We start from the raw sequence: 25,973 nt of genomic DNA on the forward strand, positions 1-25,973 counted from the left end.
CTCATCTGCAGAGTAGGGAAAGTTACTACAACCTCTTGGGACGATTAAATAAGATAATTTGCGTAACAGCCCAGTACAATACCTGAAGCCAATAAATGTGTCATTTTTTTATTCTTTGCTGGATCAAAGCACTTCAGGTCTAGATAGTAAAGTTTGTTCAACAGATATATGCTGAATGCCTGCTAAGAATGAGGCACTGGGGATACAGAGATAAAGAAGATATAGCTCCTACCCTCATACCCTTCAGCATTGTGCTTGTGTGTGTGTGCGTGCATGCATGTGTATGCATACGTGTGTTGGGGCCATGGGGTAAGGAAAGGGAGTTATAGACAGTTATTATCAGTAACACTAATGTAAATATATACATGCAAGATGAATTTAGTGAAGAGCCAGAGTTCTTAAGAAGATCAGTCAAATGTTCAGGGAATACGTATGTTATACCAGGTACTGTGCTAGGCACTTGAAGATGTGAACAAAGCCACATAACTACTCTGTCCTTTATAGAGCTTACATTTTAGTGGCGAAGACATATAGTAAACACAATCATGTAAATAGCTTTATTATTTCCTTTATGATAAGTATTAAGGAAGAATACAGGAAAGAGTCAGGATGCCATGAGTATATAAAGGGAGATCCAGATTAGGTTAGGGATTTGGAAAGACTCACTCATGAAAGTGACATTTAAGCTGAGACTTAGACAGTAATGGAAATAGACTGTCAAATCCTTATTTATTGAGCTCACCTTTATTAGATGCTATGCAGACCACCTTTCCATGGGACATTTTACTTTAGATATGCTGTTACTTTTGGTTGTGTTACAAATTCTCTTTTATAGTTATTTAAGCCTTGATTAAATCCTCTAGCACTAATCTGCGTTTGTCATATAAGACATCTTATTCTTTAAGGTATCTTTTCCAGATAGCTAATATTATTCATTATACCTTGATTTTGCTCATTTTCCCAAGAAGATAACTTATTTCCAAGTGACAGGTGAGGGGTACTTCACAGATACCTACCAAGTGTGCATGGATATGATATGTACACAATACATGTTGAATAACATACACCAGGATTTTTTCCAGTGTGTCAGATTTTCAAGTTTACCCTAGTTGGGGCTTCTACATTTATTTCTTCAGCATTAAAATACCAGTAGACTCTAAGTCTACATTTACCATCTTTATTTTCCACAACAGTCACGATGCTAATGGATCTCTAGAATTATACAAGAATAGATTTATTCTTGTTTTAGAAGTTTTGGAATTATTTGCTTATTCTCTGAACATCCTTAAGGTACTCTGCCTTGTAGAAATATTTATATTTATCTGATTGTAAAAATAGACCTCAGATTGGCGTGAAGCTGGGACAGTTGGGGATTGGTGTGCCCATGAAACTAATTTTAGATACAGTCCCAGAAAACACTGAGAAATGTGCTTGTCTGTTAGATTTACTTGCATTGGGAGAGCAGGCATATACATACCTGGTCCCTCCCTGGGAGAGTGTTGTAAACTAGCACTTCTTAAAGATTAGCAGGCTTTAGAATTACCTGAAAGTCTTAAACCAGAGGTACTGGGCTCTACCCCCAGAGTTTCTGATTGAATAGATCTGGGGTGGGCCCCATACTTTACATGTCTCATGGGTTGCTTACTTCATGCTGGTGATCTGGGGACCACACTTTAAGTACCATTGTTATAAATAACTCCAGGAAAATGACAGTTGATAGCATTTGATGGGATGTGATCAAGTAATATCATTGGCAGTGAGGTCCCTTCTCGTGAATATGAAGGACATGAAACTGGCCCCAGTACTCCCAGTGCTCTTTTCTCCTACTCTCATTATAGATTAAAAAATTGTCTTCCTTAATTACATTAAATAAATTTGTGTTCTTTTTATCTGTTAGCATCTTCAGTCAGTCTTACCACCAGCATTTTTTTTGATGCCATGTGGTAATAATTTTAAATGATAACATCTATTTTTAAATTATGTTTCAGGGTGATTACAATTCAGAACTTCATCTGATCACAAGAGAAAGAGATGAACTTCACTGTATGCTAGAAAGATTTGAAAAACATATGGAAGAAATACAGTCCAATGTTAAATTACTGACAGCAGAAAGAGATAAACTAAGTGTTTTATATAATCAAGTAAGAAATTAATTGTAATTAAGCCACAGATTATATAGAATTATTTAACTATAATGGAACTAGTATATATTCTTTAAATTATTATAATATATTGCATATATTAATTATATGTTTCATCATTAGAATTATAAATAGTAGTTTCTACTGTCATCTTGTTCCCAAGCAAAATTTCTTTTACTTTTTCATACTTATTCTTCCTCTTTTTTAGCCTATGTGACAGGTTAGAGATAGTGTCCTATAATTATCTGGGGCAGGGTTCAGCCTGATTCTGAGCCAAGTTTATGCTTGGGATATAGGTATGTTGGGACAAGTCTATTACAAAAGTGGGCAGAGCTCACTCTTGGATATACTGAGCATTAAGAACACAGCTTTTTGTGAAAATAATGTTCTCTAGGGAAAAGGGAATCAATATAGATTGGTCCATTTACAAAGTCTTAGTTGTCAGAGGGCAGTGAGGGTCTGAGGAAAGCATGGTTTCTGTCATCCAAATTTGTTCCTATACCAATCCCCCATGAAATCCTACTGTTACTCTGAAAGGAGGAGAAAGAAATACAAATTTAAGGTCAAATTGCAAGAGCTGCTTTCTTTTTGAGCTTTCCTGGGGTTCTACAATACAAATTGATCCATTTCTGGACTTTCCCCACTGTCAGCTTAGATTTCCCCTTTCATGGGTCTGCTTACTTAATTACTATTTGTCCGAGCTGTGATTAGTTTCCAAATTTTGTGCTTGGAACCTCTCTCAATCTCTTTGTATTTTTTGTTTTATTATTTATTTATTTATTTTTGCATGGACAGGCACCAGGAATCAAACCCGGGTCTCTGGCATGGCAGGCGAGAACTCTCCCTGCTGAGCCACCATGGCCCACTCTGTTTTATTATTATTTTAATCCTTTTACTTTTATTGTGTTGAGATTTGGCAAGAGAATAACGATAGCCTATTTTAATTTGTCATTGTTAACTGGGAGCATATCCAAAGTGTTTTTTCATCTATGTCTTTTCAATCTTTGAGGCTCAGGAAGAATTAACTGCACTAAGACAGGAATCTGCCCAAAGCACCATCTCCCATAATATTGTTAGTCTTATGGAAAAAGAAAAAGAACTTGCGTTATCTGATTTAAGAAGAGTAATGGTAGAAAAGGAAGCTTTGAGAGAAAAGTTAAAAGTAAGTACTTTTATTTTTAAGATTCAGAAATTTTAATTTAATAAGATTAATTTATTTATGAAAGGGAATTTATTGACAAAAAAGGAGGTGTGTATAACTAGATCACAGCTTGGCAAACTTTGTTACATGGGCCAAATTTGGCCTGCTGCCTGTTTTTTTGTATGGTTCATAAGCTAAGAGTGGATTTTACATTTTTGAATGGTTAAAATGAAAATATCAAAAGAAAAATAATGTTTTATGACATATGAAAATATGAAATTCAAATTTCAGTGTCCATTAATAAGGTATTACTGGAATACCATGCTCATTAATTTATGTGTTGTCTGTGGCTATTTTGTACTGCACTGGCACAGTTGAACAGTTATGACAGAGACCATATGGCCCATGAAGCCTAAAATGTTGATTACCTAGCTTTTTACACAAAAAGTTTGACAACCTCCAAACTCAATAGGAAATTTATTTTTACTCCATATTTTTTACTCATCTGTCAATATCGTAGATAAAAGGAGCATCAGACATAAGGTTTTCACAATCACATGGTCACATTGCAAAAGCTCTATCATTATACATTCATCTTCAAGAAACATGGCTATTGGAACACAGCTCTACAGTTTCTGGCACTTCCCTCTAGCCTCTCTAATACATCTTAAACTAAAGAGGGCATATCTATAAAATGCTTAAGAATAGCCTCCAGGATAACCTCTCAACCCTGAAATCTCTCAGCCACTGACACTTTATTTTGTCTCATTTCTCTCTTCCCCCTTTTGGTCAGGAAGTCTTTCTCAGTTCCTTGATGCCGAGTCCCAGCTCATCCTAGGATTTCTGTCCCACGTTGCCAGGGAGAATCCTGGGAGTCATGTCCCATGGAGAGGGGGAGGGTCGTGAGTGATGTTGGCTGAGAGAGGGATAGACCACATCTGAGCAACAAAAGAGGTTCGCTGGGGATGACTTTTAGACCTAATGTTAAATAGACTTAGTTTATCCTTTGTGGGGACGAGTTTCATATGAACAAACCCCAAGATTGAGGGCTCGGCCTATTGATTTGGTTGTCCCCATTGCTTGCAGGAATATTAGGAATTTTCCAAATGGGAAGTTGAATTTTCCTCCTTTCTTGCCATTCTCCCAAGGGGACTTTGCAACTACTTTTTTCTTCACTGTTCAAATCACTCTGGGGTTTATCAGAGCATCCCTCTGGACAAACCTACAAAATCTTATGCTCTATTCAGGGCTCCATGTACTTATGGTGTTCAGTTAAACTGACCATGTAAGTTATATTAGGAAACGTACTAGTGAAAATATAAATTTTTTACCAAATAAACATTTTTTTGCTCTAGTCCCACACATAAGTTAAAATTTTTAAGTATGAATTACCTTCTATTTTCAACACCCTGTGCTATTGACATTCTTTTATTCTTCCTCACATAAAAACATTTTTTAATTTGTACGTTCAGTCACTATCATTGTGCAGTCTAGGCATTCCTAGATTATACCTTCTCAGTCTTTATCATCTGTCTTTCCTTCTGGTTTCGTTTGTCCCCCAGCCCTCTTCCCTTTGTCATTCTCACACTCAGCTTCATTTGGTGTATTAACATTGTTGTGCTACAATTTGGTAGTGTTTTGCTATTCATTTCTGAATTTTTATGATCAGTCCTGTTACATAATCAGTATCCCTTCAGTTCCAATTACCCAAAATCTACCCTGTTTCTATCTCTTGATGACCTCTGTTCTTAACTGAAATTATCCATGTTCATTCATTAACATTAGTTCACCTCAGTGAGGCCGTACATTTCTTTATCTTTTATTTCTGGCTAATCTCACTCAGTATAATGTCCTCAGTGTCCATCCATGTTGTTATATACTTCATAACTTTATTCTGTCTTACAGCTGCATAATATTCCATCATATGTATATACCACAGCTTGTTTAGCCACTCATCTGTTGATGGACATTTGGACTGTTTCCATCTCTTGGCAATTATAAATGCTGCTATAAACATTGGTGTGCAAATGTCTGTTTGTGTCCTTGCCCTCATGTCCTCTGAGTAGGTACCTAGCAATGGTATTGCCAGATCATATGGCAATTCTATATTTAGCTTCCTGAGTATAGAAACTGCCTTCCACAGCAGTTGTACCATTTAACATTCCCACCAGCAGTGGATAAGTGTGCCTTTCTCCGTGTCCTCTCCAATACTTGTCATTTCCTGTTTTATTGATGATGGCCATTCTGGTGGGTGTGAGATGATATTTCATTGTGGTTTTGAGTTACATTTCCCTAATAGCCAGAGAAGTTGAGCATCTTTTCATGTGCCTTTTAGCCATTTGTATTTCTTCTTCTGGGAAGTGTCTGTTCATGTCTTTTGCCCATTTTGTACTTGGGTTGTTTGTCTTTTTATTGTTGAGTTGAACAATCTCTATATATTTTGGATACTAGACATTTATCTGATACATCATTTCTAAATATTGTTTCCCATTGTGTAGGCTGTGTTTTTACTTTCTTGACAAAGTTCTTTGATGTACAAAAGTGCTTAATTTTGAGTAGTTCCCATTTATGTATTTCTTTCTTCATTGCTCATGCTTTGAGTGTAAGATCTAGGAAACCACCTCCTATTATAAGATTTATAAGATATTTCCCTACATTTTCTTCTTAAAGTTTTATGGTCTTAGATCTAATGTTTAGATCTTTGATCCATTTTGAGTTAATTTTTATATAGGGTGTGAGATACGGACCCTCTTTCATTCTTTTGCATGTGGATACCCAGTTCTCTAGGCACCATTTATTGAAGAGACTGTTCCATCCCAGGTGAGTTGGCTTGACTTCTTTATCGAAGATAATTGTACATAGATGAGAGGGTCTATGAAACACTCTGTCCGATTCCATTGGTCAGTATATCTATCTTTATGCCAGTACCATGCTATTTTGACCACTGTAGTTTCATAATATGCCTTAAAGTCAGGTAGTGTGAGACCTCTGACTTCATTTTTTTCTCAGGATGTTCTTAGCTATTTGGGGCACCCTGCCCTTTTAATAAATTTGGTTATTGAGTTTTTCTATTTCTGAAAAGCAAATTTTGAGATTTTAATTGGTATTGCATTGAATCTGTTAATCAATTTAGATAGAATTGATGTCGTAACTATAAATAGTCTTCCAATCCATGAGCACAGTATGCCCTTCCATTTATTTAGGTCTTTTGTGATTTCTTTTAGCAATTACTTGTAGTTTTCTTTGTATTGGTCTTTTGTATCCTTAGTTAAATTTATTCCTAAATATTTAATTCTTTTTGTTGCAGTTGTAAATGGATTTTTTTTTTCTTGATTTCCCCCACAGATTGCTCATTACTAGTGTATAGAAACACTACGGATTTTTGGGTGTTGACCTTGGAACCTGCCACTTTGCTGTACCATTTATTAGCTCTAGTAGTTTTGGTGGATTTTTTGGAGTTTTCAACATATGGTATTATATCATATACAAATAGTGAGAGTTTTACTTTTTCCTTTCCAGTGTTGATGCCTTGTATTTCTTTTTTCTTGTCTAATTGCTCTGGCTAGAACTTCCAACACAGTGCTGAACAACAATGGTGACAGTGGACATCCTTGTCTTGTTCCTGATCTTAGAGGGATAGTTTTCAGTTTTTCCCCATTGAGGAAGATGTTAGCTGTGGGTTTTTCATATATTCCCTTTATCATTTTAAGGAAGTCCCCTTCTATTCCTATCCTTTGAAGTGTTTTCAGCAAGAGAGGGTGTTGAATTTTGTCAGATGCCTTTTCTGCATCAATCGAGATGATCGTGTGGTTTTTTTGCTTTGATTTGTTGATATGGTGTGTTACATTAATTGGTTTTCTTATGTTGAACCATCCTTGCCTGCCTGGGATGAATTCTATGTGGTCATGGTGTATAATTCTTTTAATGTGCTGCTGGATTTGATTTGCAGGAATTTTGTTGAGGATTTTTGCATCTATTCATTAGAGAGATTGGTCTGTAATTTTCCTTTCTTGTAGTATCTTTGTCTGACTTTGGTATGAGGGTGATGTTGGCTCCATAGAATGAGTTAGGTAGCCTTCCCTCCTCTTCAGGGAAGAGTTTGAGCAGGATTGGTACTAATTCTTTCTTGGATGTTTGGTAGAATTCACGTGTGAAACCATCTGGTCCTGGACTTTTATTTTTTGGGAGCTTCTTAATGACTGGTACAGTTTCCTTACTTGTGATTGGTTTGTTGAGGTTATCTATTTCTTCTCGAGTCAGTGTTGGTTGTTCATGCTCTTCTAGGGAGTTGTCCATTTCATCTACATTGTCTGGTTTATTAGCATAAAGTTGTTCATAGTATCCTCTTATTCCCTTCATTTCTGTGGAGTCAGTGGTTATGACTCTTCTTCCATTTTTTATTTTATTCATTTGCATCTCTGTCTTCTTCTTTTTGTCACCCTTGCTACTCAGTCTTACTAATTTTCTCATTGAACCAGTTACTGGTTTTGTTGATTTTTTCGATTGTTTTCATGTTTTCAATCTCATTTATTTCTGCTCTAATATTTATTTCTTTCCTTTTGCTTGCTTTGGGGTAATTTGCTGTTCTTTCTCTAGTTCTTCCAAGTGAACAGTTAATTCCTCAATTTTTGTTCTTTATTCTTTTTTAATATAGGCATTTAGGGCAATAAATTTCTCTCTTAGCACTTCCTTTGCTGCTTCCCATAAATTTAGATATGTTGTGTTTTCATTTTCATTTGCCTCAAGATATTTACTGAATTGTTTTGTAACTTCTTCCTTGACTCACTGGTTGTTTAAGTATGTGTTGTTGAGCCTCCATATATTTGTGAATTTTCTGGCCCTCTGCCTATTATTGATTTCTGACTTCATTCCTTTTTGATCTGAGAAAGTATTTTGTATAATTTCCATCTTTTAAAATTTATTGAGACTTGCTTTGTGACCGGACATATGATCTATCCTTGAGAATGATCCATGAGCACTTGAGAAAAAGGTGTATTCTGCTGTTGCGGGGTGTAATGTTCTATAAATGTCTATTAAGTCTAGTTGATCTATTGTATTATTCAAATTCTCTGTTTCTTTATTGATCCTCTGTCTAGATGTTCTGTCCACTGATGAGAGCAGGGAATTGAAGTCTCCAACTATTATTGTAGATGTGTCTGTTTCTCTTTTCAGTGTTTGCCTCATGTATTTTGGAGCACTCTGGCTTGGTGCATAAACCTTTATGATTGTTATGGGTCCTTGTTGAATTGTTCCTTTTATTAATACATAGTGTCCTTTTTTGTCTCTTTTAATTGTTTTACATTTGAAGTCTAATTTGTTGGATATAAGTATAGTTACTCCTGCTCTTTTCTGATTGTTATTTGCATGAAATATCTTTTCCAAACCTTTCACTTTCAACCTATGTTTATCCATGGGTCTAAAATACACTCCTGTAGACAGTATATAGATTGGTCCTGTTTTTTAATCCATTCTGCCAGTCTATGTCTTTTAATTTGTGAGTTTAATCCATTAACATTTAGTGTTTTTACTGTTAGGATAGTACTTTCTTCTACCATTTTGCCTTTTGGATTTTATATGTCATATCTAATTTTTCTTCTTTCTACCTTTACTGATAGTCTTCATTTCTACACTCCTCTCCACACCTCTCTCTGCTGTCCTTTCCTATCTGTCTCTAGTGCCCTCTTTAGTATTTCTTGCAGAGTTGGTCTCTTGGTCACAAATTCTCTCAGTGATTTTTTTCTCTGAAAATGTTTTAATTTCCCCCTCATTTTTGAAGGACAGTATTGCCGGATATAGAATTCTTGGTTGACAGTTTTTCTCTTTTAGTATCTTGAATATATCTTTCCACTGTCTTCTCACCTCCATGGTTTCTGCTGAGAAATCTACACATAGTCTTATTGAGCTTCCCTTGTATATGATGGATTGCTTTTCTCTTGCTGCTTTCTAAATTTTGTCTTACTCTGTGACAACTGACATTCTGATAAGTAAGTGTATTGGAACACATCTATTTGGATCTGTCCTGTTTGCACTACACTACGCTTCTTGGGTCTGTAATTATAAGTCTTTCTTAAGTGTTGGGGAATTTTCAGTGATAGTTTCCTCCATTACTTTTTCTACTTTTCCCTATGTGCTCCTTCTGGGACACCCACAACACTGTATATCATGTATATTTGTGCGCTTCATGTCATCATTCAGTTCCCTGAGTCCCTGTTCATATTTTTCCATTCTTTTCCCTATATTTTCTTTTACTTGTTGGATTTCAGATGTCCCGTAGACCAACTCACTAATTCTGTCTTCTGTCTTTTGAAATCTAACACTGTAGGTTCCTATGTTTTTTTTTTTTCATCTCTTCTACTGTACCTTTCGTTCCCATATGTTCTTGAAATTAGTAGCTAAAATAAGAAATAAAAACACTTGAGATGTCTGCCATGCCAGAGACCTGGGTTTGATTTGTGGTGCCTGCCCATGTTAAAAAAAAAAACACTTGAGCTTTGTAGGAATCATCAATTTTCAGTTAAAGTTTTACCCTAACCATCCAGTTTTAAAAGTCTGTTAATTGGAATCTTTTGAAATATTGCCTTTCAGAAAGGTTTTTTCTTATAAAATAAGTGTTAACATTATCAAATCGCAAACTTCTGCATAATATGGCAGTTTATGGCACGTGTTACTGATTTATACTTTTCCATATCTGCTGAAATGACAAAGGAATGTGAAAATAGAGTATAAAGTATAATAGTACTGAAAGTTCAGAAGAAATGGTATTCATATAACCATTAGCCTTCTAGGTCATGAGAGACAAGATTAATTTTTTTAGATTAGGTCTTTGAATTAAAAATGAACTGAATTATCTTGATCCTTAAGCCTCCTTCAGAGGTTCCTGTTGTTCCACTCTCCACTGAGTCATTGAATCCAGGCATCATCACTGACACCTCTTTCCCTGAAAGCTCATTTCTCTCAGTTAATCACCAAGTGTTATTGATGCTGCCTCTTCAATAATACTTAGCATTTATTAAGCCCTTCCTGTGGGAGGCTGTATTTTAAGTTTTTTTTTTTTTATGTGGATTATTTCATTAAATCTTCAGAATAACCTTTTCAAATAGGTCTCTGAATCAAGTAACCGTCCCAAGGTCACTCAGCCATAAAGTTGCAAGGAGTTTGGCTTCTGAAACTCACATTACTTCTCTTGAGTCTGTTACTTTTCTCCATTCCTCTGCTACCATCCTATTCTGACCATTATTATCTCCTACCTGAATCACTGTATTAGTGATCTCTCTCAAATACATTTTTCACACTGAAGTCAGTGATATTTAAAAAATAGAAATCTGAGCATATCAGGTCCTACTTAAAATTTTTTAGCTGTTTTCAAAGACTGCAATGATTGGTACTTGGCTATTTCATGGTCTCCTTTTTTTCTCCAAACTATCTCCCCTTCTGCCTGCCTTTCCTGAGAGGACTGTTTTGCCACAGTGGGCTCTTTCTTGCCTCCAGCCTTCTATATAACCTATTTACTGCCTGAAAAATTCCATCACTGTTCCCGATCCCCATATCTGGCTAATCGTGTTCATCCTTTAAATCCAGATTAAATATTTTCTCAGACAGAAGATAAATCCTAGATTCTAGATTCCCTTTCTATATATTGCTATAAAGATCCTGTTCCTAAGAGAATAATTATAAATTTTATTAAAATCTCTTGTTTAAGGTGTGTTTTATCTTCTATATTACTTTTTCTAGCATGTTCCTTGGTGCTTTTTATATTAGTTGAATGATAAATGCATATAATATAGTGATCCTTTCCATAAAATGTGTAATGCAAACAGATGTCTTTAAAAATGTATCCTCATTATATGGATTTTTCTGGAATTTATTTAATTATTCATTTTTAATGAATAACATGGGAGTTACTATGAATACATTCTAGAAAAACTCTCAGTGAACACAAATTTCTTCTGCTAATTAGAACTAGCAATAGCAAGAGTTTGTATAGGGTAGCATAATCCAGAAAACAGCCCTGGTATTCACACTGTTGACCAACCCATTCATGAAACTCTGGTCTCTTTTTTTAAAAAAGCCTTTCATTTTCATATACTTTGTAAAAGTATATCAAAACAAAATGTTTTTTAGAACAACAGTAATGCAACACCCATATAGAAAACTCCAACATACCTCCCATTCATATACCCATTTCCACCGACCTTTAACATTTTGCCACATTTGTGTTTCATTCCTTCCATCCATTCTTCATCTGTTTATTTGTCATCTGTTTATCTGTGTTCTAAACATTTAAAAGTAAGTTGCATGTGTCATATTGCTTGAACACTTAATATTTCTATGTACATTTCTTAAGAACAGATATGTACATGTAACCACTTTAAGTGCAGTTATCAAATTCAAGAAATTTAACACTGATATAAAGCAGACAGCCTATTTTCCAAATTTTTCAGTTGTCCCAATAATGTCCTTTTGGGCATTTTCTCCTCCATTTTTAAATCCAATCCACTATCCTGTATTGCATTTCATTGACATTGTCTCTTTCATCTCTGTTGTTTTAGATTTGGAAACAAAAATACAATATGAACTTTTCCATCTCACCCACTCCCAAGTATATCTACTGTGGGATTAATCACATTCACAATATTGTGCTACCCTCACCACCATTACCAAAACGGTCCCATCAGCGCAAACAGAAATCCTGTACTCGTTGTGCAATAACTCCCTATCCCACCCCCAGCCTTCCCATGTAACCTGTATTCTACTTTGTCTCTATGAATTTGCATTTTGTAGCTATTTCACGTAAGTGAAATCGTATAATTTCTGTTCTTGTGTCAGACTTACTTCACTCAAAATGATGTCTTCAAGGTTTATCCATATAGTAGTTGGTATTGTAATTTCATTATTTTTAAAGGCTAAATAATATTTCACTGTATGGATATATACCATATTTTATATATCCATTCATCTGCTAGTAGGCATTTGGGTTGGGTTACGCCTATTGGCTGTTGTGAATAATGCTGTTATAAACACTGGTGTATATACAGTAACAGAGTAATCAGTATCGAGGATCAGGCCTTAATTATAGATAAAAATGAAGCCAGTATGGCTGGGACTAAGGTAAGTCAGAATACAGGGTAAAAGATGATAATGTATGTACTCTAGATCTTCACCTACTACATGAGACCAGAGGCAGAGAAGTTTATTATGTCTAGAACCTATAATACACAATCTAAATCAGCCTGCCTGGATAGCTCATTTAAACAACCCAAACACTTGGAGCCCAGATCAGGAATGAGGCCTTGTCATTCTGTATAGCTTAATGTAATACCAGGATGCATCTCAGACTGTGGTGGGCTGATAATTAAAAAGTATTGGTAGAGTCCCTTGAGAGTCCCAAGGAGGAAAAAAAATTAACTGTTAACCATTCCCATCAGTGAAACCCTGGGTACCCTCTCAACCATTGGGGACTCCCAAGAAAATAGGCCACGCCCTTGATTTTGAGGCTTGTCTTTATGAAACTTATTTCTGGAGTGGAGATGCTAAGATTACCTATAATGAGGGGAAATCATTACCCTCCCCTCTACCTGGGACATAAGATTCAGGGATGAAAGTGTCCATGACTTCCTGGGGCATAACTCCCAGGAATTGTCCGTCTCTAGCACAATGGGATCAACAACGCCTTCCTGACCAAAGGGGGGAAAGGAAGTATGATAAAATAAGGCATTAGTGGCTAAGAGAGATCAAATAGAGTCAAGGGGCTATTCTGGAGGGTACTCATATGCAGGCTTCAGTTCGATAGTGCTAATTGCCATGGTTTGCTAAACCCTAACCAGCATTACTCCTGTTAATTCTTAAGAACACCTAGGGCTCAAACTAGGTTTTTATAATTATAAAACAATTTATTATTCAGTTCAATCCCAATCAAAATTCTAACAACCTTCTTTTCAGAAATGGAAAAGCCAATCATCAAATGTATACAGATGCGTAAGGGGCCCTGAATAGCTAAAGCTTTCTTGACAAAGAAGAATTATGTTGGAGAACTCACATTTCCTATCTTAAAACTTATTATAAAGCCACAGTAATTGAAACAGTATGGTAGTGGTGCAGGGAAAGATGTGTAGACCAATGGAATAGAATTGAGAGATCAGAAATCAACCCTCATGTTTATGGTATTTGATTTTTGACAAGGTGGCAAAAACTATTCAGTTGGGAAGAAATAGTTTCTTTAACAAATGGTGACGGGAAAGCTGGGGGAAAAAATGTGGACCCCTACCCTATACCATAGACAAAAATCAACTCAAAATGAATCAACAACCTTAATATTAAGAACCAGAACTGTCAAACTCCTAGAAGAAAATGTAGGAGCACCTTCAGGGCCTTATGTTAAACATAAGCAAAAGGAAAAATAGATAAATGGGACCTCATCAAAATTTAAAAACTTTTGGTTAAAAGGATGTCATCATGAAAGTGAAACAACAGCCTCCACAATGGGAGAAAATGTTTGGAAACCACATATCCAATAAAGAAACCACATATCCAATATCCAGAATATATAAAGAAATCCTTCAACTTAACAATAGAAAGACAGCGCAATTTAAAAATGGTCAAAGGACTTGATCAGACATCTCTCTAAAGAAGATATACAAATGGCCAGAACGCACATGAAAAAATGCTTATCATCATTAACCATCAGGGAAATGCAACTCAAAACCACAATGAGATACCATTTCAGACCCATTAGTATTAGACTGTTACTTTAAAAATACAGAAAATTACAAGTGTTGGAGGTGATGCAGTAAAATAGGAACACTCATTCGTTGCTGGTGGCAGTGTAAAATTCTGTAGCCGCTGTGGAAGACAGTTTGGCATTTCCTTAGAAAGCTAAGTATAGAAGTACCATATGTCTCGGCAATCCATTACTAGGTATATACTCAAGAATTAAAAGCAGGGACTCAAAGAAATATTTGCACAGCACTGTTCATAGTGGCATTATTCACAGTGGCCAAAAAAATGGAAGCATCTTGTGTCCATCAACCAATTAATAGATAAATAAAATGTTGTATATACATACAATGGAATGTTATTTCACCATATAAAGGAATGAAATTCTGATGCATGCGACAACGTGGATGAACCCTGAAGACCCAATGTTGAATGCAGTAAGCCAGATGCAAAAGGACAAATACTGTATGATCTCATTCTCTCAGACAATTAGAATAAACAAACTCAGAGTAAGCATCTAGGGTATAGATTACCAGGGTATAGGATGGGGATACAGAATGGGACATTAATGCTTACAGTGTTCAGGGTTCCTGTTTAGAATGATGGAAATGTTTTGGTAGTGGATGGTGATGGTAGCACAACACTGTGAATGCAGTTAATAGTACTGAAATATATATTTGAATATGATTGAAAGAGGGAATGTTAGGTTGTATATATGGTAACAGAATAAAACATTTTTTAAACCCACAGAACTATAGTACACAAAATGAACGCTATGGTAAACAGTGGATTTTAATTATTAATAGCACAGTTATAAAAATGTGCTATCATCATTTGTAACAATTGTTTCACACCAGTGCCTGGTGGTGGTGGTGGCGTGGCATGTGGGAATCCTGTATTTTATAAATGATTGCTCTGTAAACCCACAACTTCTCTAATAAAAAAATTAGAAGAAGCGATTTAAAAAATCAATTCATCATAGATGCATGGCCTTATTTCTGTACTCTCAGTTCTCTTCCACTGGTCTATATGTCTGTTTTTGCCCTAGTTCTATGTTTTATATAAGTTATGAAATCAGAAAGTGTGTGTCTTCTGCTTTGTTTTCAAGAAGGTTTTTGCTATTTGGTACCTTGAATTTGATAATTTTCCCATTTTTGTGAGGAAGGCTGTTCGAATTTTGATTTGGGTTACATTAAATCATAAATTATTTGGGGTGATATTGACATCTTAATATTAAATCTTCTAGTCCATGGGCAGGGATTATCTTTCTGTTTTTTTAAATCTTTAAATTTTTTTCAGCAGTGCCTTGAAATTTTCTGTATACAATCCCTTTACATCCCCAGTTTAATTTATTTCTAGATGTTTTATATTTTTAGATGATATTATAAAGGGAATTATTTTCTTGATTTTCTTTTTAAATTGTTCTTTATTGGTGTATAGGAACACCACTGATTTTTTTTTTTTTATCTTGCAACTCACCACTTTGCTGAATTCATTCATTAGGGCTAATAGATTCTTATACTAGATAGATTGTTGTAGATTCTGTGAGCTTATGTGGGATCATGTCCTCTGCAAATAAGGATAGTTTTGCTTCTTCTTTACGATTTGGATGCCTTATGTTTCTTTTTCTTGCTCTGGTTGACACTTACAGGGCAGTATGAATAGTGGTGGTGATAGTAGACTGTCTTGTTCCTGATCTTCAAGAAACAGCTTTCAGTCTTTCACCGTTGAGTATGAAGTAGCTGTGGGTTTTCATATATGCCCTTTCTCATATTGAGAAAGTTCCCTTCTACTCTTGGTTGTTAAAATGTTTTTATCAAGAAGTGGTGCTGAATGTTTTCAAATGCCTTATTTGTTTTCAAATGCCTTGTTCATTGGAGGTGGTCATGTGGCTTTTTTTCATTCTATTAACGTGGTGTATTATGTTGAATGATTATTTTATATTGAATCACCCTTGAATTCTTGGGATAAGTCCCACTTGATTTAATATCCAGTTGGATTTGGTTTGCTAGTGGTTTATTGAGGATGTATGCATCTGTATTCATAAGGGATATTGGTCTGTAATTTTTTTCTTGTGATATCTCTGTGTGGCTTTGGTATTAGGGTGATGCTGCCATTAGACAGTATTGTACAGATGTACATGAATCACAGCATGTCCACGAAAGTTCTGACATCAGGAGCAGAAACAGCTTGTATTGGGAGTGCAGGCCAGCTCATGCCAAGCCGGTTAGGGGATGGGAAAGGATCAGTAACCCTGCCACAAGATCCTACTATTCCTGAGTTGTCTTTCATGATTTAGCACTTGCCCAATTATTGCAACCCTTTAACTGTTTTCCAGAGCTTTGAGAAATATGGTTCTGCCAGTTCTTGCTTGTTGCTTAAAGCTTCTGCGGGGTAATGGAACTCTGGAGCATCACACTCCACCATCTTGTTGACATTCTATCTGAAACTTTAATCTCTTCTATCACCCTACAGTATTCTGTTTCCTGCATCTTTTTGTCCTCTTTTCTCTTCCTCTCCACCGTATTCCTTGTATGTCTCTTGTGAGGACATATTCCTGAGCTTATTATTTAACTTACTGTTTTTCCCTCTAAGGGTGCCTTAATAAGTTGATCTTCATAAAATAATCCATTCCAATCTGTATCTTCTGCTACAATCTCACATGGAAGTAGAATGTATAAATGAGAAAGTGTTACAGTTTTTAACCAAAAAATTAATTTTTGTAAATGGCTATTGATTTTCTTTCTAAAAACCGTAGATTTACATTCCTTACTTTGGTAAATTTTGACTTATTATCTGATATAAATGAATATTTTTTTATAAAATTCTCTTTCAGAACCTCCAGGAACTGAGTCATTTGGGAAAATCAGAATTAGAGAAAACTGTTGAACATTTGACTTGTGTTAATCATCAGGTAATTTATCAAACTGGACTTGGAGCATATGTTACTGTATGGATGACTATTTCTATTATTGTTTTAATATACTGCGTAGTTTTAAAATTACACATTTTTATGCTTAGAGAAGCTAAATAACAGTGGTTAAAAGTTTGTCCTCTGAAGGCTCACTGTTTGGGACAAATCCCGTCTCTGTTGCATATTACTTGTAGGAAAATTATTTGAATTTTCTCTCAGTTTCTTTATTTTTAAAATAGGAGTATAGCAGTACTTATTTCTTAGGATTATTGTGACGATTAAGTGAGTTAATACTTATGAGTACAGTAAATACTCAGTTGATGTTTGTTATTGTTTTTGTTATTTCAAAAAAAATTAAGCAGTTCAGACATAAAAAGGGAAAGTCTACTTTCATTTCTCATTGCTATTCCTAGAGGATAGCACCTAAACATCATTGGTATGTATTCTGCCAGTGCTTTTTGAATGCATTTATTTATACACACACACACACACGCACGCACGCACACACACACAAACATGCGCCCTCACCCTCCCTCTGTTTCCTTCTCTCTCCCTCCCACTTTCCCCTCCTCCCTCTCTCCACATTTTTACAGAAGTTTTTTTTCTTTTTAACATGCTATATATGTTGCTTTTTACCCACAGTATATCATGGGCTTTATTCCATCTCAGTATATAATAGTCTGTATTATCATTTTAATGGATTTATCTTCGTCATATCCCAATTTGGGTTTTCCTGAAAGAAGAACTTGAAATGTAATTTGGCAAGTGATCCCAGGAAGCAGAAGTGAAGTAGCTGGGAAAGAGAGATGAAAGGAGGAAAAGTCATTAAAAGACCTATTATTTTTTTTTATTATTAATTAAAAAAAAATTAACAAAACATTTAGAAATCATTCCATTCTACATGTACAATCAATAATTCTTAATATCATCACATAGTTGCATATTCATCATTTCTTAGTACATTTGCATCGATTTAGAAAAAGAAATAAAAAGACAACAGAATAAGAATTAAAACGATAATAGAGAGAAAAAAAAAACCTATACCTCACATGCAGCTTCATTCAATGTTTTAACATAATTGCATTACAATTAGGTAATATTGTGCTGTCCATTTCTGAGTTTTTATATCCAGTCCTGTTGCACAGTTCCAATTACCCCTTCAGCTCCAATTACCCTTCAGCTCCAATTACCCCTTCACTTTTTTTTTTTTTTTTAATTAACGGAAAAAAAGAAATTAACCCAACATTTAGAAATCATACCATTCTACATATGCAATCAGTAATTCTTAACATCATCACATAGATGCATGATCATCATTTCTTAGTACATTTGCATCAGTTTAGAAGAACTAGCAACACAACCGAAAAAGATATAGAATGTTAATATAGAGAAAAGAAATAAAAGTAATAATAGTAAAAACAAAAGAAAACAAAACAAAATAAAACAAAAACCTATAGCTCAGATGCAGCTTCATTCAGTGTTTTAACATGATTACTTTACAATTAGGTATTATTGTGCTGTCTATTTTTGAGTTTTTGTATCTAGTCCTGTTGCACAGTCTGTATCCCTTCAGCTCCAATTGCCCATTATCTTACCCTGTTTCTACCTCCTGCTGGACTCGGTTACCAATGGCATATTCCACATTTATTCTCGCATGTCCGTTCAGATCAGTGGGACCATACAGTATTTGTCCTTTAGTTTTTGGCTAGACTCACTCAGCATAATGTTCTCTAGGTCCATCCATGTTATTACATGCTTCATAAGTTTATCCTGTCTTAAAGCTGCATAATATTCCATCGTATGGATATACCACAGTTTGTTTAGCCACTCTTCTGTTGATGGAGATTTTGGCTGTTTCCATCTCTTTGCAATTGTAAATAACGCTGCTATAAATATTGGTGTGCAAATGTCCGTTTGTGTCTTTGCCCTTAAGTCCTTTGAGTAGATTCCCAGCAATGGTATTGCTGGGTCGTATGGCAATTCTATATTCAGGTTTTTGAGGAACCGCCAAACTGCCTTCCACAGTGGTTGCACCACTTGACATTCCCACCAACAGTGGATAAGTGTGCCTCTTTCTCCGCATCCTCTACAGCACTTGTCATTTTCTGTTTTGTTGATAATGGCCATTCTATTCTGGTGGGTGTGAGATGATATCTCATTGTGGTTTTGATTTGCATTTCTCTAATGGCCAGGGACATTGAGCATCTCTTCATGTGCCTTTTGGCCATTTGTATTTCCTCTTCTGATAGGTGTCTGTTCAAGTCTTTTTCCCATTTTGAAATTGGATTGGCTGTCTTTTTGTTGTTGAGTTGAACAATCTCTTTATAAATTCTGGATACTAGACCTTTATCTGATATGTCATTTCCAAATATTGTCTCCCATTGTGTAGGCTGTCTTTCTACTTTCTTGATGAAGTTCTTTGATGCACAAAAGTGTTTAATTTTGAGGAGCTCCCATTTATTTATTTCCTTCTTCAGTGTTCTTGCTTTAGGTTTAAGGTCCATAAAATTGGACCTCCAGTTGTAAGATTCATAAGATATCTCCCAACATTTTCCTCTAACTGTTTTGTGGTCTTAGACCTAATGTTTAGATCTTTGATCCATTTTGAGTTAACTTTTGTATAGGGTGTGAGACATGGGTCTTCTTTCATTCTTTTGCATATGGATATCCAGTTCTCTAGGCACCATTTATTGAAGAGACTGCTCTGTCCCAGGTGAGTTGGCTTGACTGCCTTATCAAAGATCAAATGTCCATAGATGAGAGGGTCTATATCTGAGCACTCTATTTGATTCCATTGGTCGATATATCTATCTTTATGCCAATACCATGCTGTTTTGACCACTGTGGCTTCATAATATGCCTTAAAGTCAGGCAGCGCGAGACCTCCAGCTTCGTTTTTTTTCCTCAAGATGTTTTTAGCAATTCAGGGCACCCTGCCCTTCCAGATAAATTTGCTTATTGGTTTTTCTATTTCTGAAAAATAAGTTGTTGGGATTTTGATTGGTATTGCATGAATCTGTAAATCAATTTAGGTAGGGTTGACATCTTAACTATATTTAGTCTTCCAATCCATGAACACGGTATGCCCTTCCATCTATTTAGGTCTTCTGTGATTTCTTTTAACAGTTTTTTGTAGTTTTCTTTATATAGGTTTTTTGTCTCTTTAGTTAAATTTATTCCTAGGTATTTTATTCTTTTAGTTGCAATTGTAAATGGGATTCGTTTCTTGATTTCCCCCTCCACTTGTTCATTGCTAGTGTATAGAAATGCTACAGATTTTTGAATGTTGATCTTGTAACCTGCTACTTTGCTGTACTCATTTATTAGCTCTAGTAGTTTTGCTGTGGATTTTCCCGGGTTTTCGACGTATAGTATCATATCGTCTGCAAACAGTGATAGTTTTACTTCTTCCTTTCCAATTTTGATGCCTTGTATTTCTTTTTCTTGTCTAATTGCTCTGGCTAGAACCTCCAACACAATGTTGAATAATAGTGGTGATAGTGGACATCCTTGTCTTGTTCCTGATCTTAGGGGGAAAGTTTTCAATTTTTCCCCATTGAGGATGATATTAGCTGTGGGTTTTTCATATATTCCCTCTATCATTTTAAGGAAGTTCCCTTGTATTCCTATCTTTTGAAGTGTTTTCAACAGGAAAGGATGTTGAATCTTGTCAAATGCCTTCTCTGCATCAATTGAGATGTCATTTGATTTTTCTGCTTTGATTTGTTGATGTGGTGTATTACATTAATTGATTTTCTTATGTTGAACCATCCTTGCATACCTGGGATGAATCCTACTTGGTCATGATGTATAATTCTTTTAATGTGTTGTTGGATACAATTTGCTAGAATTTTATTGAGGATTTTTGCATCTATATTCATTAGAGAGATTGGTGTGTAGTTTTCTTTTTTTGTAATATCTTTGCCTGGTTTTGGTATGGGGTGATGTTGGCTTCATAGAATGAATTAGGTAGTTTTCCCTCCACTTCGATTTTTTTGAAGAGTTTGAGGAGAGTTGGTACTAATTCTTTCTGGAATGTTTGGTAGAATTCACATGTGAAGCCATCTGGTCCTGGACTTTTCTTTTTAGGAAGCTTTTGAATGACTAATTCAATTTCTTTACTTGTGATTGGTTTGTTGAGGTCATCTATGTCTTCTTGAGTCAAAGTTGGTTGTTCATGTCTTTCCAGGAACCCGTCCATTTCATCTAAATTGTTGTATTTATTAGCGTAAAGTTGTTCATAGTATCCTGTTATTACCTCCTTTATTTCTGTGAGGTCAGTAGTTATGTCTCCTCTTCCATTTCTGATCTTATTTATTTGCATCCTCTCTCTTCTTCTTTTTGTCAATCTTGCTAAGGGCCCATCAATCTTATTGATTTTCTCATAGAACCAACTTCTGGTCTTATTGATTTTCTCTATTGTTTTCATGTTTTCAATTTCATTTATTTCTGCTCTGATCTTTGTTATTTCTTTCCTTTTGCTTGCTTTGGGATTAGTTTGCTGTTCTTTCTCCAGTTCTTCCAAGTGAACAGTTAATTCCTGCATTTTTGCCTTTTCTTCTTTTCTGATATAGGCATTTAGGGCAATAAATTTCTCTCTTAGCACTGCCTTTGCTGCATCCCATAAGTTTTGATATGTTGTGTTTTCATTTTCATTCTCCTCGAGGTATTTGCTAATTTCTCTTGCAATTTCTTCTTTGACCCACTCGTTGCTTAAGAGTGTGTTGTTGAGCCTCCACGTATTTGTGAATTTTCTGGCACTCCGCCTATTTTGATTTCCAACTTCATTCCTTTATGATCCGAGAAAGTGTTGTGTATGATTTCAATCTTTTTAAATTTGTTAAGACTTGCTTTGTGACCTAGCATATGGTCTATCTTTGAGAACGATCCATGAGCACTTGAGAAAAAGGTGTATCCTGCTGTTGTGGGATGTAATGTCCTATAAATGTCTGTTAAGTCTAGCTCATTTATAGTAATATTCAGATTCTCTATTTCTTTATTGATCTTCTGTCTAGATATCTGTCCATTGATGAGAGTGGGGAATTGAAGTCTCCAACTATTATGGTATATGAGTCTATTTCCCTTTTCAGTGTTTGCAGTGTATTCCTCACGTATTTTGGGGCATTCTGGTTCGGTGCGTAAATATTTATGATTGTTATGTCTTCTTGTTGAATTGTTCCTTTTATTAGTATATAGTGTCCTTCTTTGTCTCTTTTAACTGTTTTACATTTGAAGTCTAATTTGTTGGCTATTAGTATAGCCACTCCTGCTCTTTTCTGGTTGTTATTTGCATGAAATATCTTTTCCCAACCTTTCACTTTCAACCTATGTTTATCTTTGGGTCTAAGATGTGTTTCCTGTAGACAGCATATAGAAGGATCCTGTTTTTTAATCCATTCTGCCAGTCTATGTCTTTTGATTGGGGAATTCAGTCCATTAACATTAACTGTTATTACTGTTTGGATAATATTTTCCTCTAACATTTTGCCTTTTGTATTATATATATCATATCTGACTTTCCTTCTTTCTACACTCTTCTCCATACCTCTCTCTTCTGTCTTTTCGTTTCTGACTCTAGTGCTCCCTTTAGTATTTCTTGCTGAGCTGGTCTCTTGGTCACAAATTCTCTCAGTGACTTTTTGTCTGAGAATGTTTTAATTTCTCCCTCATTTTTGAAGGACAATTTTGCTGGATATAGGAGTCTTGGTTGGCAGTTTTTCTCTTTTAGTAATTTAAATATATCATCCCACTATCTTCTAGCCTCCATGGTTTCTGCTGAGAAATCTACACATAGTCTTATTGGGTTTCCCTTGTATGTGATGGATTGTTTTTCTCTTGCTGCTTTCAAGATCCTCTCTTTCTCTTTGACCTCTGACATTCTAACTAGTAAGTGTCTTGGAGAACGCCTATTTGGGTCTAATCTCTTTGGGGTGCGCTGCACTTCTTGGATCTGTAATTTTAGGTCTTTCATAAGAGTTGGGAAATTTTCAGTGATAATTTCTTCCATTAGTTTTTCTCCTCCTTTTCCCTTCTCTTCTCCTTCTGGGACACCCACAACACCTATATTTATGCGCTTCATATTGTCCTTGAGTTCCCTGATACCCTGTTCAAATTTTTCCATTCTTTTCACGATAGTTTCTGTTTTTGGAATTCAGATGTTCCATCCTCCAAATCACTAATTCTATCTTCTGTCTCTTTGAATCTATCATTGTAGGTATCCATTGTTCTTTCCATCTTTTCTACTTTGTCCTTCACTTCCATAAGTTCTGTGATTTGTTTTTTCAGTTTTTCTATTTCTTCTTTATGTTCAGCCCATGTCTTCTTCATGTCCTCCCTCAATTTATCGATTTCGTTTTTGAAGAGGTTTTCCATTTCTGTTCGTATATTCGCATTAGTTGTCTCAGCTCCTGTATCTCATTTGAACTACTGGTTTGTTCCTTTGACTGGGCCATATTTTCAACTTTTTGAGCGTGATCCGTTATCTTCTGCTGGCGTCTGCGCATTTAGACAGATTTCCCTGGGTGTTGAATCCAAAAGTTTTTAAGATTTTTCTGTGAAATCTCTGGGTTCTGTTTTTCTTATCCTGCCCAGTAGGTGGCGCTCATGGCACATGTTTGTCTGCAGGTCCCACCAGTAAAAGGTGCTGTGGGTCCTTTAACTTTGAAAAACTCTCGCCGTCCGGGAGGTTCGCTAGCCGAAGCAGCTTGGAAGAGTGCCAGCTGGCCCGGGGTCTGAACGCAGGGAGGGTCGCTGGCCGCCGCAGCCCAGGAAAGCGCCCGTCCGAATTTCCTAGTCGGGCCAGGGCGCCAAGCGTGATGGGAGGGCGCCAGCCGCAGCGGCCCGCCCGGGAGAGTGCACGTTCCTGGGGAGTCACGAGTTTGGAAGGGCCCCCCCCATCACTGTTCTCCGCAGCCTGGGGATTTCCGATCCAATTCTCTCAGTTGGTCCGGGGGGCTGCACGTGGTGTGGGCGCCAGCCGCCACGGTTTGAGGGGACCGCCTGTCCAATTCTCCCAGCTGTCCCAGGAAGGGAGACGGGAGTGATTCCGGCCGCTTGCTGCCCCGCCCGGTGAAGCCCGCGCCCCACGGCGATCTCACCAGAGCGGGTTCTCTCAGCCAGCCAGCCGTTCCAGGATGGGGTACGCTGTCTTTTTTATCTCTGTCGTGGCTTTGGGAGCTCTTCTGTATCGTTTCTACTCCCCTAGTAGCTGTCCTGGAGGAGAAACTAAGATCGGCGCGTCTTACTAAGCCACCATCTTCTCCATAAAAGACCTATTATTGAGGAGGTTGTTTTTGTGCGCCAGTGAATCTCCATTCTTCTGGGAACCCTCTGAGGAAGTGTGTAGTATCTACTTCAGAATTGATTCTGCAAATAATGAGAGGCTAGGACATTTCTTTAGTCACTGTTGAGAGGTATTACCAGGCATTACTTCCCCATATTCGTGATTACCTGACTATACTGATTTCCTTTTTTGAAAAAAGCCCTGAGGCAACAAAACAGAAAAATCACTGAGTTGGAGTTGGTCAGCACACCTGGGTCTAAGGAAATGTGGCTCTATGCACAAAAATTATCTGTCATGGGTTTTTTAAAGATATTTTGCTGTTACAAACAACATTACAATGAACAGCCATTGTGTGGGCATTTATGTGTGTGGTGCATGAGATACTTTCTGGAATTTCGGTGAAGCAAGGAAAATAGGTGCAACAAATTATAGCAAAATTTTGAGAATTGTGACATCCTGGGTAATAGCTAAATGGGGTTTTATTGTCCTATTCTTTGATTTTGAAAATTTTATAATAAAAATATTGCAAAAGTCTTATGGGTGGTTTTAACAGTGGATTACACATAGCTGAGGGAAAATTAATTTCACCTTCATTTTCGAAAGAAACTTTTTCTAGGTATAGAATTGTATGTTGACTTTTTTTTCTGTTAGAACTTGAAAGATTTTGCCCCAGATGTCTGCTGTCTGTTCTTCTCTTTGTTCTTCTGTACATAATGTGTCTGTTTTACCCCCAGCTGCTTTAAAGAGTTTCTCTTTTTCACTGATTATGATGTGCATAACTGTTGTTTTCTTCGTGTTTCTTGTACTTTGAATTTATTGAGCTTCTTAAGGAAGTTGATTGACTGTTTTCATGAAATTTTAAAATGTTTTAGTATTTATTTCTTCAGATATTTTTCTCTGTATATTTCATCCTTCATTTGGGACTCAAAATCTTCATGTATTAGAAAGTTTGAAGTTGTCCCACGGAATTATTGATTCTGTTCAGTTGTGGGGTTTTTGTTCCTTTTTTTTTCTTCTAGTTTTTTTTCTGTCAGTTTCATTTTGGTTAGTTTCTGTTACTGAATCTTTAAGTTCATTAATTTTATCTTCTGTAATAATTAATCTGCCATTAATTCTATTCAGTGTATTTTTCGTCTTAGACTTTGTTAGTTTTCATCCCTAGAAGTTTGAGTTGAATCTTTTTTTCATCTATTACATGTTTCTCCATGATCAGTCAGTCTTCTTTCAGCTTCCTGAACACATAGAACATAGTGGCCCATTAGTTTGCTAGCTGGTTTTTTAATGTCCGCAGAGGCAGCCATGTTTTAACTTATTTGTCTATTCATTCTATTATCTGTGTAATTTCTGGGTCACTTGATTTTTCTTCTCATTATGAGTTGTGTTTTCTGCTTCTTTGCATACCTGTTAATTTTACTTTGTATGCTATACATTGCACATTTCACCATCTTGGCTGCTGGATAACTTTATATTCCTATAAATATTCTTGAGCTTTGTTCCGGAATGCTGTTATAGTTATATCGAAGTGATTTAATCCCTTCCTGTCTTGCTTTTAATAAAAGATTCATTAGGTGGGACTAAAGTACCAACTAGTGTTGGGCTAGTTTTGTTGCACTACTAAGGCAAAATCTGTTTGAGAATGCCACCTGTTGGCCCGTGAATTATGAGGTTTTCCATTGGCTGATGGGAACAGGAACTGATCTTCAAATATTTGTTCCCTCTAATCCTTTGATGGTTCTTTCCCTTGGCTTGGATAGTCTTCTCTCTGCTGAGCTCTGTTCAGCT

At 36.1% G+C, this 25,973-nt stretch overlaps 1 protein-coding gene across 3 annotated transcripts in view; it reads left to right on the top strand.

Annotated features, from left to right (window-relative positions):
* Positions 1-25,973, top strand: part of CEP135 (centrosomal protein 135) — a 98,091-nt gene that overhangs the window by 29,625 nt on the left and 42,493 nt on the right. For all 3 annotated transcript variants that reach the window (XR_013165893.1, XM_077136925.1, XM_077136926.1), the window contains exons 12-14: positions 1,989-2,141; positions 3,151-3,303; positions 16,832-16,909. Coding sequence is in view for 2 of the 3 variants with exons in the window: in XM_077136925.1 (XP_076993040.1) it covers positions 1,989-2,141; positions 3,151-3,303; positions 16,832-16,909 (384 nt within the window). In the remaining variant the exon portion in view is untranslated. The remainder of the gene's footprint in view (positions 1-1,988; positions 2,142-3,150; positions 3,304-16,831; positions 16,910-25,973) is intronic.

Source organism: Tamandua tetradactyla, chromosome 19 (genome assembly GCF_023851605.1).
Source record: "Tamandua tetradactyla isolate mTamTet1 chromosome 19, mTamTet1.pri, whole genome shotgun sequence".
Classification (NCBI taxonomy): Eukaryota; Metazoa; Chordata; class Mammalia; order Pilosa; family Myrmecophagidae; genus Tamandua; species Tamandua tetradactyla.